This window comes from Balaenoptera ricei, chromosome X (genome assembly GCF_028023285.1).
Source record: "Balaenoptera ricei isolate mBalRic1 chromosome X, mBalRic1.hap2, whole genome shotgun sequence".
Classification (NCBI taxonomy): Eukaryota; Metazoa; Chordata; class Mammalia; order Artiodactyla; family Balaenopteridae; genus Balaenoptera; species Balaenoptera ricei.
The window spans coordinates 63,823,061-63,841,145 of NC_082660.1; the positions used below are offsets into that span (position 1 = coordinate 63,823,061).

The 18,085-nt window shown below is 45.4% G+C and overlaps 1 protein-coding gene across 1 annotated transcript; it reads left to right on the plus strand.

Moving 5' to 3' along the window:
- Nucleotides 1-391: 391 nt before the first annotated feature.
- On the plus strand, nt 392-16,192 carry GCNA (germ cell nuclear acidic peptidase). Its single transcript, XM_059910734.1, has 8 exons — nt 392-422; nt 3,776-3,858; nt 6,548-6,922; nt 8,074-8,149; nt 12,492-12,636; nt 13,834-13,972; nt 14,965-15,169; nt 15,478-16,192. The coding sequence occupies exons 2-8, from the start codon at nt 3,780-3,782 to the stop codon at nt 15,725-15,727; spliced, it is 1,269 nt and encodes a 422-aa protein (XP_059766717.1). The 5' UTR covers nt 392-422; nt 3,776-3,779; the 3' UTR covers nt 15,728-16,192.
- Nucleotides 16,193-18,085: the final 1,893 nt, after the last annotated feature.

Consider the following 18,085-nt stretch of genomic DNA (forward strand, 5'->3'; position numbering starts at 1 on the left):
CAAAGCAGTAATTTACAATTTAAAGCATAATTTAGCCATGTCTCCGTAGAGATGACTAAAATGTGATTTGGGACATTTGGTGTAAGCTGTCCTAGGTTTGTCTCCTCTAGGTCTCGTTCTAGATTGGCAAAGCAAAGTTTATTTCCCTACTGTGAGGAGCAGAGGAAGTTCTTTGTGTTTCTTTTCCAATTTGCTTCCTTTACTTTTTTCATTCAAAGTCTCCTTACTTTTATTTCTTCTCTCTCATGGGAGATGTAAGAGTCCACCATAAATTTTGACCAGCTCTAATTTATGGACTTTGGTTTTAGGGAGTTAAAGACATGGGTAACCAGATTTGATCATGCTTCAGATGCTTTCTGATGCCCTCTTTCTTTCTCTGTTTCAGTTGTGTCTGGACTGAACGTGCAGAAAGGGAACATCAGGTGGGTAGGAGAATTAGTGAAATTTGACGTTTTTAAGGAATGATGTTCCTGGTAAGATGACTTAAGAATAAACATCACATTTTCTCTGTGAATCCTATGTTCAGGGTCATAATGGGTGTTTGGTCTCACAACTGGGTTCAAAATATTAGATTTCTTATCCTTGGCCCATTATTTAATTGGTCAGTTTCTTCTTCAAAATGTCTCTCTGAACCATCCCTTAACTTCCAGTCTCCACTACTAAGGCCTTTATCAGTTTTTACTCTTGTATCTGTGTGGAGCTTTTTTTTTTTTTAATAAATTTATTTATTTTATTTATTTATTTTTGGCTGCGTTGGGTCTTCGTTGCTGTGCACGGGCTTTCTCTAGTTGCAGCGAGCGCAGGCTACGCTTTGTTGCGGTGCGCAAGCTTCTCGTGGCGGTGGCTTCTCTTGTTGCAGAGCACGGGCTCTAGCTGCGCGGGCTTCAACAGTTGTGGCTCACAGGCTGTAGAGCGCAGGCTCGGTAGTTGTGGCGCACGGGCTTAGTTGCTCCGCAGCATGTGGGATCTTCCTGGACCAGGGCTCGAACCCATGTCCCTTGCATTGGCAGGTGGATTCTTAACCACTGCGCCACCAGGGAAGCCCCCGTACAAGAGTTTTTTAAGTGGGCTCCTAACCCTGATTTCTTCCTCCTCTGATCCAGTCTGTATCCCACTTCCAGATTAATCTCCTGAGACACTGCTTTGATCATATTAATTGTCTATTCAAGTTGCTTATCATAGGGAAATCAAACTGGTAAGCCCAGTAGTTAAAGTTCTCTGTGATCCGGCCCTAACCTAACTGTCAGCATTGTCTACTACTTTTCCTATTTAGGAGCCCTCTGCTAGATGAAGGGGTGTTGCCCAGGTGCCAAACTATAGGAAGTGTTAAGAAAAAAAAAAATTCCTGGAATAAAACTGAAATAACTGTGGTTTCCACATCAACTCCTTGAATTCCTGTAGAAATATGAATTGATCATTCCTGTCCCCCACCCACCCACCCAAGGCGAAATAGTGCTGTCAAGTGGGAAAATGTTTTTCTAGCTAGTTCTGATTTATCTCTGTTGATTATTTTTGCAGCATGCAAGCCACCGAGCTTGACACCAATGTGTGAAAGTGATTTAAAGTCTGCAGTTGCAGTTAGCTGAAATTCTAGAACTGAATAATGCATTGTATAAAGCTATCTATTAGAAACTATCAGTTTTATTATTTATACTCTTACAGTTAGGTTTATTGAGGAATGACTTAACATACAGGAAAATTAACCCTTTTTGGGTATACAGTTTGATGAGTTTTGACAAACGTATATGGTAGTGTAACCATCACCACAGTCAAAGATGCAGAATTTCCATCACTGCCCCTTACATTTTATTTTATTTTATTTTTTTTTTTTTTTTTTAATTTTTATTGGAGTATAGTTGATTTACAATGTTGTGTTAGTTTCAGGTATACAGCAAAGTGAATCAGTTATACATATACATATATCCACTCTTTTTTAGATTCTTTTCCCATAGAGGCCATTCCTCTGGCTCTTTTTTTTTTTTTTAAAGATTTATTGATTGATTGATTACTATGTTGGGTCTTCGTTTCTGTGCCAGGGCCCTCTCCAGTTGCGGCAAGCGGGGGCCACTCTTCATCGCGGTGCGCGGGCCTCTCACTATCGCGGCCTCTCTTGTAGCGGAGCACAGGCTCCAGACGCGCAGGCTCAGTAGTTGTGGCTCACGGGCCCAGTTGCTCCGCGGCATGTGGGATCCTCCCAGACCAGGGCTCGAACCCGTGTCCCCTGCACCGGCAGGCAGACTCCCAACCACTGCGCCACCAGGGAAGCCCTGCCCCTTACATTTTAAATGGTATGTCATGGATCCTTAGAAATATTCTGGTTTACAATATTATACATTATAGAGCCCTTGTTTGATAATAAATTTAAAAGTATCCAAATTTTAAGTAGAAAAATTGGTTTCTTCCTGCCTCCACTAGGTAGATGTTGAACAAATATGTAAAGAAAATCCATTTCAACGGGTCTCCCAGGAGTGCCCACAGATCTTGGTCCAGTCCCAGGAGGCTTCTATATATGGGATATTGTAGGAAGGGTGGATTTGGGGAGGAAGGTGATGAGTTCAGTTTTGGGTATGCTGAAATTGAGGGGCCTATTAGGCAGGGCTGATATTCAAAACATTTACAGCCAATAGGTACAGACAGGGATTAGTCAGGATGGCTGCCTGACTGGTTCGAATAGACACCATCAATAAAACAGTTGGTGAGGCTGTACCTGTGGAGACTGACTAAAAACCGGCCCTCCCCACAGGATATCCAGGTAGGAAGCTGGCACTGTGGAGCGAGAAGTCAGAAGCAATGTTGGGCTGGTGGATGGATAATGTTTACCCAATCCTTAGGAATTAATTGGATTGGCATGAAAGGGGTGTGGATAAAACCTGGGAATGAGTGAGGAAGAGAATTGAGTGAGAAGGAGTGGGCAAAAAAGGTGAGAAGAGAACCAAAACCAAACAGTATCCCAGAAATCAAGAAAAGAGAGAATTTTAAGGATGGAATGAATGGTTAACAGGAGAGCAAAGGCCCATCAACTTGGCAGCTTAAAAGTGGTGAATATGGTGGAAATGGATGAATGGATTTGTGCCTGTAACGGGTGCAGACAAGTCCTCTAGCAGTGTTTTAAGTAGTTTTCTGTCTCATCGTAAAGGTATATCACACTTATTGTACACTGTTTGGGAAATACAGAAAGGTGGAGAATTTCAGCCTTCTGGAACCTCTGACCCAAATACCTGGGCCAGCTGAGAACGATGGTCCCAGAAGCGTGCTCACCACCAGCATCCTGGGTGGCACAGGGCTACTGCTGAGTTGGACTCCTGCCAGAGCAGTCCGTCAATTAGAGAGGGCGGTGCTGGCTTCGGGCTGCAAAGAGTGACGCCCAGGAGAAATCTCCCTGCCGAGGCTGCCTCTCTGTATCTGTGGCAGGGGGATCTCAACGTGGATAAAGAGAAACGACAATTAACTAGACCTTTCCTTAATCAATTTCCCCCTGCGCCAAAACTATTTGAACACGTACCGTCTGACAGCCCACTTCACTCTCTCCGTACTTGACACATTCCTCCTTTTGAAAGGATTGAGACAGATGGAAAGGTTTGGTACGAAGATAGGAAAGATGGAAAATCAGGAATAACAATTGAGTAGTTCCAGAGAAGGGGAACAGAGTTACTGTGGGAAACCAACAAGTCATTTCAAAGTGATTATGCTCATTGGAGCAAAGGTAGAAAATGCCATGAAAAGAAGAATGTTGCATTCATGCTTCTCTTTTGTTTTTCCCTGTCTCATCACTCAGCTACATGGTGATCGACTCAGACTCTGATGATGGATGCCTCTGTAAGCAAAAGAGAGCTAAGACAGCTGAAATGCATATCAAAGGCAAGTATACTACTAACTTAGAGAAGGTGCAGCCTCACCATGCACAGTCATCTCAGGATGAAAGTCAGCAAATGTTCTATTCTGAATCATTTCGTAGTGAGTGCCACTGTTTTTTCGTCCTATGTGCTGGACGTGGATATGGCTGGGTTCCCCGCACCGCCTGGTCAATTTCCTAACATAGCAGCAACTGTTCTTGCTGCCTTAGACCCCAGGCATCGCCCTCAGTAGAGTTCTTAGCTACCCAGCATTACATCACGGGAGCAGAGGGAAGTCAGGAACTCAGCCTGATTAGCGTGAAGGTTGCCCTGCTCCTCCGCCTTCCGCTCTTTTCCTCTTTCTCTGTGTGTGGGGATGACAGAGAGGAGGAAGGAGGAGTAAGAGACAGGGGCTCATTCTTTCCAGCCTGATGGAGACTCGTGTGTGAGGCTTACGGGCCAGCTGACAGTGACTTCTCAGAGGAATGCTTGTTTTCTCTGTCTAGCTGTTTGTCTTTGTCTTTTGCTACCCCCTTTATATTTTCTAGAGAGTCCTGTTTTTCTTAGAGCCTGTTTCCCATAGCAGGTCCTTGCCTCTTTGGATTCAGAGGCCCTCATCACCTTTCGGGAGGCACAGAGTTTTACTCGTGGTTCAGAACCCGCTCAGTGGGTGTGAGACTTGGAAGACTAGGAGCTTCTTAAGCCTTTGGGATAGTATTCTATTGATCTCTGTTTGCTAAGTACCTGGTGTAGGGCATGAGACACAGGCACCTACTTAAAGTACTGTCACCCTTAAAAATACTGGATACTTCTTTGATAACTACCTCAGATATACCATTGATATCAGAGAAGGGAAAGGAGAGGTGGCTTGGAACCCGCATTTCCTACTGTTTCACCACCTGTCCCCTCTCATTTCCTTTTTCCCTCCTCTCTAGCTCTGAGTGGATTGCCTGAGCAGGACAGAGGTCCAGGTGCAGAGTAGGGGGTGTAACGTGACAAGCTACTGTAATGCAGAGGGAGCCCCGAGGGAGGTAGCTTTAGAGTAGGGGCCTGAGTGACAAAGCCAGAGGCCAATTTATCACCATAGGCCACCAGGTTGCTAACTCTTTGAATCAGAAGATCCATCGTCTTTTGAGGATGAACTTTCAACTAAGGCTGCTCTGACCGGTAGCATCCATCCCAGTAGTGGGATGAAGAATGCTTCAACAGGACTGTCTTTGTATGTTTCTTTACTCTTCTCCACATGCCATTTCTTTTGTTATGGTAATGAATTTAGGCAGTTTTACAGAAAAAAAAGGCCCAAGGAGCTTAAACACATACTTCCAACCTCACTTGTAACCTTTGTCAATGTACAGAGTCATTTTTTATAGATTGTAAGCAGTGTGTCCCTACTTTTTATTTATTTATATTTTATTGAAGTAGAGTTGATTTATAATATTGTGTTAGTTTCAGGTGTGTTAGTTTCACAGCAAAGCGATTCGGTTATACACACATGCACATATATATATATATATATATATTCCTTTTTTCTATTCTTTTCCATTAGAGTTTATTACAAGATATTGAATATAGTTCCCTGTGCTATACAGTAGGTTCTTGTTGTTTATCTATTTTATATATAGTAGTGTGTATATGTTAATCCCAAACTCCTAATTTATCCTTCCCCCCAACACCTTTCCCTTTTGGTAAACAGAAGTTTGTTTTCCAGGTCTGTGAGTCTGTTTCTGTTTGGTAAATGAGTTCATTTGTGTCCCTACTGCTTAGAATTTCAGCTGCAGGTGGGAAATCTTTAACTCTTCTAGGAAGGATGACTTTTTACCATAGGAACACCCACTGCTTTCTCTTTCCTTATTGCATATCTGAAATTTTTTGATAATTAATTTAAATCATAGATGAGACTCAAAATATATTATCCCAAATCTGCAATTTTAGGATACAGAGTTTTTGCACCATAAAGATATTTTCACAACTTGCTCATGCTGTGGTTTATATTTTTTACATCCAGAATCATAGATACCTAGAAGTTGAACTCTGAGCAGACTGCAGAGAGCTTGAGTCTTAGACACGTTGCCCCTTGTATCCAGATGAAGGGATGGATCCTCAGTGAGGGCAGGGACAGTCTCAGTGTTCCCAAGGCCTCTCAGTGCTGGCATCAGAACTTAACTCCTCACTCTCACATCAGTGGTTTTGAGAGCTTTGGACTTATGGACTAGTTTAAAAAAGAAATTTTGGTGACTAACATAGAGTTGGCAATTTTTAATTTGTCTAATGATGGAAATAAACTCCATCTACCATCTGTCACCATAATTTCATAAGGTAAAGAGCACCAAAAGTTTAGTCAGGACATAATCTCAAAATAAAGGACAGTCCTTTAAATTATAGAAAGCTAGCTTGATAGGGGAAAAAAAAAACAAACCCACTTTATTATTCTAATTTCTCTTATTTTGCTCTGGCCCAGTGAAAATATACAAGTTTCGGACCTGTGGGAACCCCTGAGCACCTCTGGGTTTGGATTGCTATTTTATCTGTCACTGTTCTCAGTAAAATAAAAAAGTAATAGAGGGAAAATCATCTAAATAACTGATTCTTACCTAGGATTCATTACATCACAGTTCCTGACTTGTTTAATTTGTGCTCAATAATCTGAACTTGAGTTGGGGGTGTGGGGTGTAGAGGGAGTATGTTTATACGTCATTGTGTCTCTTGGATTTCAGATGAGATTGTGGAAGTGTCTGATACCGAGGAGCAGCCGCCCCAGGACTCTCCAATACTTATCAGTGATGATGATGATGATGATGATCGTAATGACTTGGAGGGCCCTGTGCTGATAGAAGATGATTCGTGTGATGAGGACCAAACTCCCTCAAATGAGAAAAAGAGGGATGAGTTTGTTATCTCCCAAAACAAATCATCTCATGATGTTGGTAAGCAGGATCTTGGGGAAAATGCCTGCCAGCCACCAAATGGCAATCCTAAGGCTGAGCTAGAGATTTCAAAAGGAAAGTTGTCAAGTGATGAAGAGCCTGTACTTGTGGTGGCACAACCAAGGAAAAGGAAAAATAAAACCAAAAACATACCTGTGACACCTGGTAAGCCAATCAAACCAAGTATGCCTGTCCCACGAAGGCTAGCGCCACAAGTGGGTTCCCTTTTCCCCGGATACGTCTGTCTTGTCGAGTCTGCTTGTCCTGTCTACTAACCCTCCGCTATGTGTCAGCAGCTTCCTAGTGGCCGAGGGAGACAGCCATCCCAGTGAGAAGGCTCTTTCTGGGGAAGGGCGAGGAACACCTGTGTCGTCCTCATGCTCCAGTGTCTTAGTATCTGCCGTTCCATCCATTGGCAGTGCTTTTTCCCTGCAATTTTTTGTCCTGAGGATATCCCATTTTTCTTAGGATCCACCCCAATTGCCACTTGCTGTAGGAAGCCATAAGTCGGAGGTGCTCCTCCCTCCCAGGTTCCCAAAGTTCCTAGACCCTGTCACTAGTAAAGCACTTACACAACTGTGTTAAGTATGTTTCTGAATCTGTCCTCCCAGTAGATAGTGAGCCTTTTTTTTGTCTTGGCCACATCACATGGCATGCGGGATCTTAGTTCCCTAACCAGGAATTGAACCCGTGCCCCCTGCAGTGGAAGCACAGAGTCTTAACCACTGGACTGCCAGGGAAATCCTGATGGTGAGCCTCTTGATGGGAGGGCTCTCACTCATCCTTTACTCTCTCCCGGAGTCTAGCCTGGTACTTGGCACGTACTAGACGTTTAATAAGTTTTTTAGATAAATGAATGAAGGGCACTCACTCCTGATACGTGAATTTCTGGCTAGAGCAACCGGCAGTATGGGTGCTAGACAAAAGGGGAAAGATTTGGCTTGCACATTGGATGAAGGTGCCGCCTAGGATGGGGGCCATTTTCCTCAGAGTGAGTGTGTGAGCTATGCCACACCATTCCTGGTACTGCACGTGCCTCAGTCGCCCCCACAGTCTAACCTCCAAAGGCATATTCATGTAGCCTCATAATAGTCCTCAGCGCCTAGGACAGAATCCTATCCTGCTTACTCTGCTTACTCGCGTAGGTGAAATCTTGCATGCGGACTAACGGAGGAGGGTGCCCGCTTCCGAGAGAAGCGTTGAGTGTATATGTGCTGCTCTGGGCTTGGCTGTGAGGGCTCTTCCTGAGATTACCTTTCTGTGAGTTGCTGGTTGGTACCAGTTTTCAGGGTACAAACGAACTACTCCCTTTTCAGTTGTTAAAAGAGAAAAGGAGCATGTGCCTTCAAAGAAGAATCCCAGCGCAGCAAAATTTGAACAATGCGAGCCTGGGTATGTATGTACTGCTCACGGTCAATGGCACGGGAATTGACTGCACAGTTGTCACGTGCAAAGCTGTCCACTGGGCATGTGTGGGGGTTTTCAAGGGGATGAAGAAGTCTGCTGGGGTGGGGGGGCGGCACAAGTTTTACCTCCCTGAATGGGGAGGGCAGAAGCGGCAGGAGGAGGAAGGGGGTGGGGAGGAGCCTCGGTGCCCCCCCTCCCCCTCCCCCAACAGAGCCGGGCGTGGGCGCTCTGCACAGATCTCAGCAATTCCGGGCAGACTGGAGCCCTTTTGCCCTCCCCCGCGACAGGAGCTCTGGCCTCTGAGGTTTCCTTTGTCCTTCCACTCAGATTAAACAATGATGTGTAGCTAAAGATCCTTTTTTTCAGGCTAGATACAGCCTCATGGCCACCAGTTTGCACTGAACTAAAAGCAAAGGCAGTGGGAATGGTGAGAAGGCAGAACAGATGCGTTCCCATCCATTGGAATTGGGGGGAGGCAGTCAAGATTGTCTTCCAGGGTTTTCTAGTGTTCTGGATGAACCCTTATTTTTTTAACCCTTATTCTTTTAAAAAAATTTTTTTAAAATTGAAGTATAGTTGATTTACAATATCATGTAAGTTGCAGGACTACAGCACAGCGAGTCAGTATGTATATATATAGATAGAGATACTCTTTTTCAGAGTCTTTTCCATTATAGGTTATTACATAATATTGAGTATAGTTTCCTATGCTATACAGTAGGTCCTTGTTGGTTATCTATTTTATATGAACCCTTAGTCTTACTACCTGTATTTGCAAATGAAGCAACTGACAAAGGATTAATCTCCAAAACTTACAAGCAGCTCATGCAGCTCGATAACAAAAACACAACCCAATCCAGAAATGGGCAGAAGACCTAAATAGACATTTCTTCAAAGAACATATACAGATTGCCAACAAACACATGAAAGAATGCTCAACATCATTAATCATTAGAGAAATGCAAATCAAAACTACAATGAGATATCATCTCACACCGGTCAGAATGGCCATCATCACAAAATCTAGAAACAATAAATGCTGGAGAGGGTGTTGAGAAAAGGGAACACTCTTGCACTGTTGGTGGGAATGTAAACTGATACAGCCACTATGGAGAACAGTATGGAGGTTCCTTAAAAAACTAAAAATAGAACTACCATACGACCCAGCAATCCCACTACTGGGCATATGCCCAGAGAAAACTATAATTCAAAAAGAGTCATGTACCAAAATGTTCATTGCAGCTCTATTCTTGCAAATTTTTTTAAAATTAATTAATTTATTTATTTTTGGCTGTGTTGGGCCTTCGTTTCTGTGCGAGGGCTTTCTCCAGTTGCGGCAAGCGGGGGCCACTCTTCATCACGGTGCGCGGGCCTCTCACTATCGCGGCCTCTACTTCTTGCGGAGCACAGGCTCCAGACGCGCAGGCTCAGTAGCTGTGGCTCACGGGCCCAGTTGCTCCGCGGCATGTGGGATCTTCCCAGACCAGGGCTCGAACCCGTGTCCCCTGCATTAGCAGGCAGATTCTCAACCACTGCGCCACCAGGGAAGCCCCGATTCTTGCAAATTTTTAAAGCTTAAACGTTCAGGTGAAATAAATAGTCTCTTTATCTTTATTAAGCTATATGTTAGATATTATATTGATACTGAAAACAGCAGGTCATTTAGACCAAAGACATGTTAATGCTCAAAGGAAGCAAAAAAAAAAAAAAATTGCATTTTCTCACTTAGATTCCAGGAACTTCTCACTTTTTCTCTAAAAAATATGATATAGTGAGCATACTTTTCTTTGTTTTTCTTTACATTCAGGAGTAATTTATACTTACATCTGAATTATCTTACAAAAGAAGGGATGTATTTGAAGGACTACGTTTCTTTTTTTACCTGTATTTTGGGGCAATAAATGCATCCTTTTTTTAAACATATGGTGTTTTCCTTTTAAGAAATTTATTTATTTATTTATTTTTGGCCGTGTCGGGTCTTCGTTGCTGCGCACAGGCTTCCTCTAGTTGCGGCGGGCGGGGGCTACTCTTTGTTGCAGTGCGCGGGCTTCTCACTGCGGTGGCTTCTCTTTCTGTGAAGCACGGGCTCTAGGCGCACGGGCTTCAGTAGTTGTAGCTCGCGGGCTCTAGAGCGCAGGCTCAGTAGTTGTGGCGCACGGGCTTAGTTGTTCCGCGGCCTGTGGGATCTTCCCGGACCTGGGCTTGAACCAGTGTCCCCTGCATTGGCAGACGGATTCTTAACCACTGTGCCACCAGGGAACTCCAATAATTGCATCTTAAGGGGAGAAGAAGAATGATGTGTCAGGCGTAGGGGCAACAGAGAAACTTGGACTTGAGCAGAGAGGCTCTCTGTTTCTGCATTTCTCTTTGGTTTGGCGTGTCATGTCCTAGATGGGTCCCCTTGCAGCAAAGCTTGTTCTCTGGATTCCTAGATCCATATTTAAGCTGCTTTGCCTCTAAGGGACATGTGTCTTGGGTAGGTCCCAGGTTGCTTTGCTAAAGAGTGTGACAAATGAAGGAAGAAGCTGCTCCTTTGTGTCATTGTCCTCTGCCTCATATCAGGAGTCTGGCCTGTTTGGACTCTTCTCTTTTGCCTTGCTGCTTCCTGTTTCAGTCTGTAGGCTTCCTGTTGTGCTCAGCATTGTTCCTGTGCAGGCTGCTTGCTGGTCATGGTGTCTGATGCATGCGTCTGGGGTCTTGTTGGTTCCTCTGATGTGGAGATACTCAGTCTGCAGTAAAGCAGCATTGCCCCTGAACTGAAGGCTTGCTAAGCCACAAGCTGCTTGATGTGAGCACAGACACACTCAGAGATCACGCTCTCTGCTGAGGTCTGCAGATGGTTTAGGTTTTTATCTGCCACCTTTTCTGATGCAAATTTGCTTTCAGGACTAAATAATTGGAGGCAGAAATATTAGTCACCCATATCAGACTGTGGGGCAGAAGTCCCTTATTTTAGCTGCCTATATCTTCTCTGGTACTTTCCCTCTGTCTCCACCCTGGGCAACTCTTATAGGGTTTTATTTTGTGACTTAAGGGTTAATGAGTGTCTTGGCAAAATCTCGGTCTCAGGGGTTCTGTTAGGTCAGAAACACTTCCCTCTGTTTGCTACTGGTTTGTCATCTTTTCAGCTCTGTGGGCTCATCTCTTTGGACTCGTGGATTGTTCCAGCCAAGATAAAAATGTTTCAGTTCAAATAAATAGATATTACACGAGTGAGTTTTTTATGGGCTCAGCACTATTCTTTGTGCATTTGAATTAGGCCTTGAAAGATGGGGCAGCAATAGTGGTCTAATGGAAAGACCATGAGATTTGGGTCAAAAGATTCAGTGTCTGTGAAATTTGGGTAAGTCATTTAACCTCTGAACTTAAGTTTCGTCATGTGCAAAGTGGAGATGGTAAGAATAGTAGTAGCTTCTTTGGAGGGTGGTCGTGAGGATTAAATATGATGATGCAAAAGGAAGTTCTTAGCAAATGATGAAGTGCTCCACAGAGAGTGGGTCTCAGTAGAGGTGGAGGTGTGGCCATTCTAGGCCATGGACAAATCGGTTCATGTCCAGGGAACATTTAAGTTGCCCAGTTTGGCCAGAGTGGAAATGATAGCTGGAAACAGAGGTTGGAACCAGGTTGACCTGGGCCTTGAATGTTAGGCCAGACAGTCAGTGAAAAGCCAGGGAGGGACATCATTGGAACATGGCCTAGGAAAATTAATCTGGAGATGTGTGTGTGTGTGGTTGGATTAGAAGAAAAAGAGCCTGGAGGTGAGAAACACAGTGGGATGCTGTAGTAGCAAGGCACAGAGGGGAGGACAGGAACTTGACCTAGAGTGGTGACAGCAGGGTGGAAAGGAGGGGCTGGCTGGAAGAGATGATGCGAAGGAGACAGTGGTCTGTCTGTCTTTGTGCCTAGTTGAATATGGGGTGAGGGAGAAAAATGAATTTAAAAAGTCTCTGAGTTTTTCAGCCTGTTATAACAGAAGTTGAACAATTAAACACATTTAGCTGGAGACATACTCCGGTTAGTAAGTTGGAAATTTGCACTGGGCAGTTGTAAACGCAGATCTTAGGAGAGAGATGGAGACTGCAGATCCAGATGTGGGATCACCCCTGTTGAGGTTGGAACCATGGGCTTCACATCTCTGACAATGTGCGGGGAGTGACGAGAAAAAGGCTATGAATGGAACCTTATAAGAGACGCCCTTGTAGCAGGAGCTGGAAGGAAGAGGGACCAGCAGGTCTTCTCTAAGTCTCTCTTGACATGACCTGTATGTATGCATTTCTTCTACTGATTTCTTTCCCTCTACAAAACTCAGTTGAATTTACCTTTGCAGGAATTCTGAGTGCAAAATACCTGGATGTTTCTTGCGTGGCATTGAGAACTCAAAGCAGTATTCTGGAAAGAATTTCAAGCAAAATAAGGATGAACTGGTTCAGAAAATCTACGCTTTGTGTAACAGCTCTGTCTTTGATAAAAAGGTAGACTCGATGAAATAAGCACTTACTGAGCACCTGCTGTATGCCCAGCTCTCTTGGGAGCTGGGAGGTGTGCAGATGTACTAACTGTATATTTCCTGCCCTTGAGAAGTGTCAGTTTAGATGGGGAGGGGAGTTGAGACATACATACGTGAAAGACACGGAGAATGTTTTGTGGGTTATAGTATATGGTCCAGACTGTTACTACCACAGGTGATCAGCAGAGGGAGAAATCACTGAGAGCCTGAGCGGTCGGGAAATAGGATTGCCTGGAGGGAGTGAGACTTCTTCTGGGTCTTGAAGGATGGTAAGGGGAGAGAACAACAGTGGTGGGGAAGAGGGCAAGTGTTGAGGCTTGACTATCTGGAAGAGCGGGTTCGTGTTGAAGGATACTGGGAAAGAGCTATGGGACCTTGGGCAAGTTACTGAGCCCCTGTTTGCTCATCTGTAAAATGGGGGCAGTCCTAGTACCCTAGTCCCTACCACCTACTACTTCACAGAATTACCGTTAGGCCTGGGTAAGTGAATGCCCCTGAAGTGCCTAGAACAGGGCCTATGACATAGTGAGCAGTACATGTTAACTAGCGTAGGGCTGGTTAATGGAGGGCCTTGGGAGTCGGGTTGGAAGAACTTAAATTGAAATCAGTAGGCACCGCTGCCCATGGATGTGATGTAACGTGGAGTACCTGCTGAAAGAAATCGTTCTGTCAGTAGCCTGTGGTGTGGACTGGATCGGAGAGAATCTGGAGGCAGAGAGACCTGCAGTCATTAGGTTTTCCAGACTTTATTGTCTCTGGTGACAAAACTTCCTGCAGGGAAAGTTCTTAGATCTTTCTAAAGGTTCCCCAGCCTTTGGTGCCCTTCCTGATGACAGTGGTGTTACATCAGATAACTCTGATGAGTGGAACCTTAAGTGTTCTGAGTTGCAGTTTTAGTTTTGCCTCATGGCTCTCATGCACGGGCTCCATCTCCTAGCCCAGCAGAAGTGTCCTTCTCTCCTTGGCTGCCCCTGAGTTTTGTCTCCATACAGGGGAGCACAGGTCCTGCATTCACGTGCTTGCAACAGTCTCGTCTTTACGTGGGCTTGAGCTTAGGTTTTATTCTCCCCAGAATGTTAGATTTGCAAAACTCTTGAGTTGATATTTTCTGGTCTGCTTAGAACCGCTTTCTGATTCGCTCTTATTTGCTTTTTGTTGTCAGCTGCCGGAGAAAATTGACATTAGCTGGAATAAAAAGATGCTGAGAACTGCTGGTTTATGCACCACTGGCGAGACTCGACACCCTAAGAGGGAGCGTTATGCTAAGATTCAGATTTCTCAGAAAGTCTGTGATTCTGCAGGTGATGACAGGAGCTGGGCAGCTCCCCTGCCGCACTTACATCCGATACGGCACCTGGGAGGTCACTCTTGGGTGCTGGTGTTCTCTGGCCGCCTGTGTCACAGCTTTCCCTGTCACTCCTGGGTGGACAGGCCTACTGTGTGTTGCTTAGAGGACATTATCATTGGATGTCTCACCACCACCGAGAATCCAGTTCGTCCATATTTCTACCGGGCCTAACTTTCTCTCTGCAGCTCCCCACTGCCAGCAGCAGCATCTCCATCCTCCCAGTAACTGAGGTTCAAGGTCCCCTGTATCTAGCCAATCACAGGATGTTCATAATGACTCTCCTGTTATCATCATTCCTTCTCTGTCTTTGCCTCTGCCCAGCTATGGACCCTCATCACCTCACTTTTCTCCCTGCTCCATGCAGTTTCTTGCTAGGAAACCTTGGGCTTGCCAATGCCTCGAGTGTGGCTGTCGAGGCCATCGTACTTTGCTCCCCTCCATGTGGCCAGTCTTGTCTCTCACTACTCCACCTGTGCTCCAACCAAGCTTTCTTCACGCTGGCTTTCAAAATGGACCACACGCTTTCCTGACCCCAACCTTGGCTCACCTTCTCTACCACACCTAGAAAGACCTTGATAATTTTGCCAATCCAGTCAATTGTTAAGGGCCCAGCTCAGATCCCAGCTTCTCCACAGAGCTTCTCCTGACCAAACCCCACTTTATGCTCCTGGAGGGTGGCGACCGGGTCTCGGCTGGATGTATTTCTAGCAGTGTCTCACAAAAAGAGCACATTGGAGCTTTTCCAGAAACACTTGCTCTCTGCCATTAATAAAATCGGGTTGAATTCGGTAGAAATTTCACCTTCAGAATCCTGGGGCGATAACACTCCTGCCTGCCCACATATGCTTATGTGTCTGGTGGGGTGGAGAGTCTAGGGGTGGTTGGGTAACAGCCCGGAAGGTAATCGGTTTAAGCCTCATGATTTCTTTTCATTCCTCTTCGAAGACCGACTCCGGGATACTTTGATCCATGAGATATGCCACGCAGCCTCCTGGCTGCTCGATGGCATCCGTGATTCTCATGGTGTCGGATGGAAGTATTATGCCCAAAAATCGAATATGGTGCACCCAGAGCTGCCCAAGGTCACCCGTTGCCATAACTACAAGATTAACTACAGGATTCATTATGAGTGTACTAAGTGCAAATTCAGGTAAGACCTTCTCCTCAGACTTTTTCCAATTACGTTTTTACTATGGCCTCCACGTGGCTCTTCAGTGATTTTATCAGGAAGTACAGGGCTATCTGACTCGAGGAGTAAAACTTCTCTACTCCTTTCCATGTCTTCTTTCTCCATTCTCTTCTGCTTTGAGCCAACCTGACCACGGCCACTGCCTGGTGCCCCGCTTGCTGAGATCCCACAAAAGAAGTCTGGCTGTGGGCTCAGGGGCAGCAGCTCCAAGAAGGTGCGGAGGTACAGTGACTGATTCGTTTGCTGTGTGGTGTCTCTTTCCTCCTTAGGGTCGGCCGCTACACCAGATCATTGGACACCGAACGCTTCATCTGTGCCAAGTGCAAGGGCCCTCTGGTCATTCTGCCATTAACTCGGAAAGATGGAACCCCCATTGAGCCCCATGTGAGACCATTTGCCAAGTATGTGCAGGAGAATTACAGAATAGTCAGGAAGGGGATGGCAGGGATAGGTCATGGGGATGTGATGAGAAAGCTCAGCAAGGATTTTAATGCCAAAAAACAAAGCCAGGGTCATTGAGGTTATCTGAGAATGTATTTGTGTGAGGCGAGTCATCTATTGGTAAGGAGTTTTAGAAAGATATCTTTGATGCTGTGAAGTTATGAATATTAGAATTTAAGTCCTTCTTTAAAAGCTTCCTGCTGTTAATGATGTTTGTTCTTCACTAAGGGTTCTGTTGCTAACCATTTTGTGCTGATACCCAAAAGCACTTTGGATCTACCTTGGGTCTTACTTAGATGCTGTAGTTTTAACATGTAGAACAAAATGCGAAAGAGAAATGAGTTCTGGAGGGTGGCACGTTGAGAGAATGAGAGGCATGCTGACAAGAGAACAAGTTTTAAAGACAGTACTTCAAAACCAGGGCTGCTGTCAGATGTAACCTGTTACACCTATCTGGAAGTGAAATACAGACATGTTTCATGAACTTAGTTGCTCTTGACATTGTATGAAGCCACCTGAACAATGTAACTGTTCATAAAATAAAAATAAATAAATGTTTTCTGCAGTTCACTTGTTAGCAAAGTCTGTTCATTGACAACCCATGTCCAGAGCAGAACAAACCCTTGGGTCTTTGTCTAAGACCCCGGACCTCTCAAGCTCTCCAGGATGTGTCTGGAAGAACAGCCTCCGTTTAGGGTTTCTTTTGGATTTTTGTGACTGCCCATAAGCACTTCAACAACCTCCCACTTTTGGGAGCTGTCTGGGATGTAGACTGGAATCAACGTTGTATTTGTTTTCTATTTCTGCCAAAACAGTCTGCCAAAGCAGATTACCACGAGTTTAGTGACTTAAAACAACACAAATGTATTATCTTACAGCTCGGGAGGTCAGAAGTCTGGTGCAGACCTCATAAGTCTAAAATCAAGGAGTGGGCAGGGCCGCATTCCTCTCTGGAGGCCCTGGGCGGGGGAATCAATTTCCTTCTCTTTCCAGCTTCTAGGGGCTGCTTGCATTCCTTGGTTTGTGGCCCCCTTCCTCCATCTTCAAAGCCAGTGACATCTCTTTCTCTGACTCTCTCCCCTTCTGCCTCCCTCTTTCACTTTGAAGGACCCTTGTGATAACACTGGGCTCACCCAGATAATCCAGGAAAATCTTATTTTGAAGTCAGCTGATTAGCAACCTCAATTCCCTTTTGCCACGTGAGGTAACATATTAACATATTGACAAGTCCTAGGGATTAGAGTGTGGACATTTGGGGACTTGTTATTCAGCCTGCCACAAACATCTTTACTAGTCTAGCATCACTGATACTTTTTATTGGCAGGATGTGTTATTCTGTCATCTGCCTTCCATCCTTCCTGCATTTTGCAGATGCTGAGAGTGTTCTTTCAGTGGCCACAAACTGAAGCCTAAGCACAAGTCTACATGGGATCGGATATGTGCACAGGGTGGTACGCGCTCCCCCGGCTAAATCCTTGGGTCCCTCTTGTCCAGTCCCACCTCCGGCCACATCTGCAATCTTAGCGAAGCCCAGCTGGCCTGTGAAACTGGATCATGGCACATTGGTGACTTCCATTAGGGAGAACTGACAGTGCAGTGGTTCCACCCCTGCAAAGGGAGGGTCCAGCCCTCTGCCTTACCTCAGTGGCCCTGGTCACTTCCCCCACTCACTTCCACCCCAGCTATAGCCATGGGAAGATGCTCCCTGCAGCCCACACGTGCCTCCAGGTGGCCTATGTGCTAATGACTGCCAAGTCGTCCGATCTCCTTTTTTTCCAGTCCCACTTCTATCTCCTTAGTAAGAGCCTGCGTCACCTCTAACATGAATAACCACTACAGCCTTGTAACCTATAATACCCTCACCTGATCCCAAACTAACTTTCAGTCTTTTCCACCCTTTCTCTACCTGAACCCTTAATTCTAGCCAGTTGGGACCACTTATCATTCCTCCAATAAGCATTGCTGTTTCCAACCTTCCCACCTTTTCTGCTGCCCTCCCATCTGCCTGGAAATACCAACTTTCTTTCTCTTTGCCCTTGGAAATACTACTTGCCCCTTAAGTTCTTACACATTCCTCTGTCTTCAAGAAGGCTTCCCAAATGGCTCCAGCCGCAGTGCTCTGAACATGTGCTGCACATTTGCCTCGTGGCATAGACTGCTTGGTATTGTCACCTATACGTTTTCCTTGCTGGCCTAAGCTTCTGGAGTACAGGGACTATGTCTTATTTATGTCTGAAGGCCCCTTCCCCAAATTATGCCTAGACAGTGTCTAGCCAGCGGGTTGGCTAACTGCTTACCCTGCACCCACGTCCCTGGGTGCTTCCCTGTGAGTGACAGGTGCGCCCAGGAGGGCAGAGAGGAGGGGAGACAGAGACAGAGGCAGCATTGTTTGGCACAGACCCAGGGCCATACAAGGAGAAGCAGGAAGTGCATCCC

Bases quoted from the DNA above. Each gene is read 5' to 3' on its own strand.
- GCNA (XM_059910734.1), top strand. From the start codon at position 3,780: ATGGTGATCGACTCAGACTCTGATGATGGATGCCTCTGTAAGCAAAAG. The intron at 8,150-12,491 runs GTATGTATGTAC...TTACCTTTGCAG, and splicing joins TTTGAACAATGCGAGCCTGG to GAATTCTGAGTGCAAAATAC. The intron at 15,170-15,477 runs GTAAGACCTTCT...TTTCCTCCTTAG, and splicing joins TGTACTAAGTGCAAATTCAG to GGTCGGCCGCTACACCAGAT.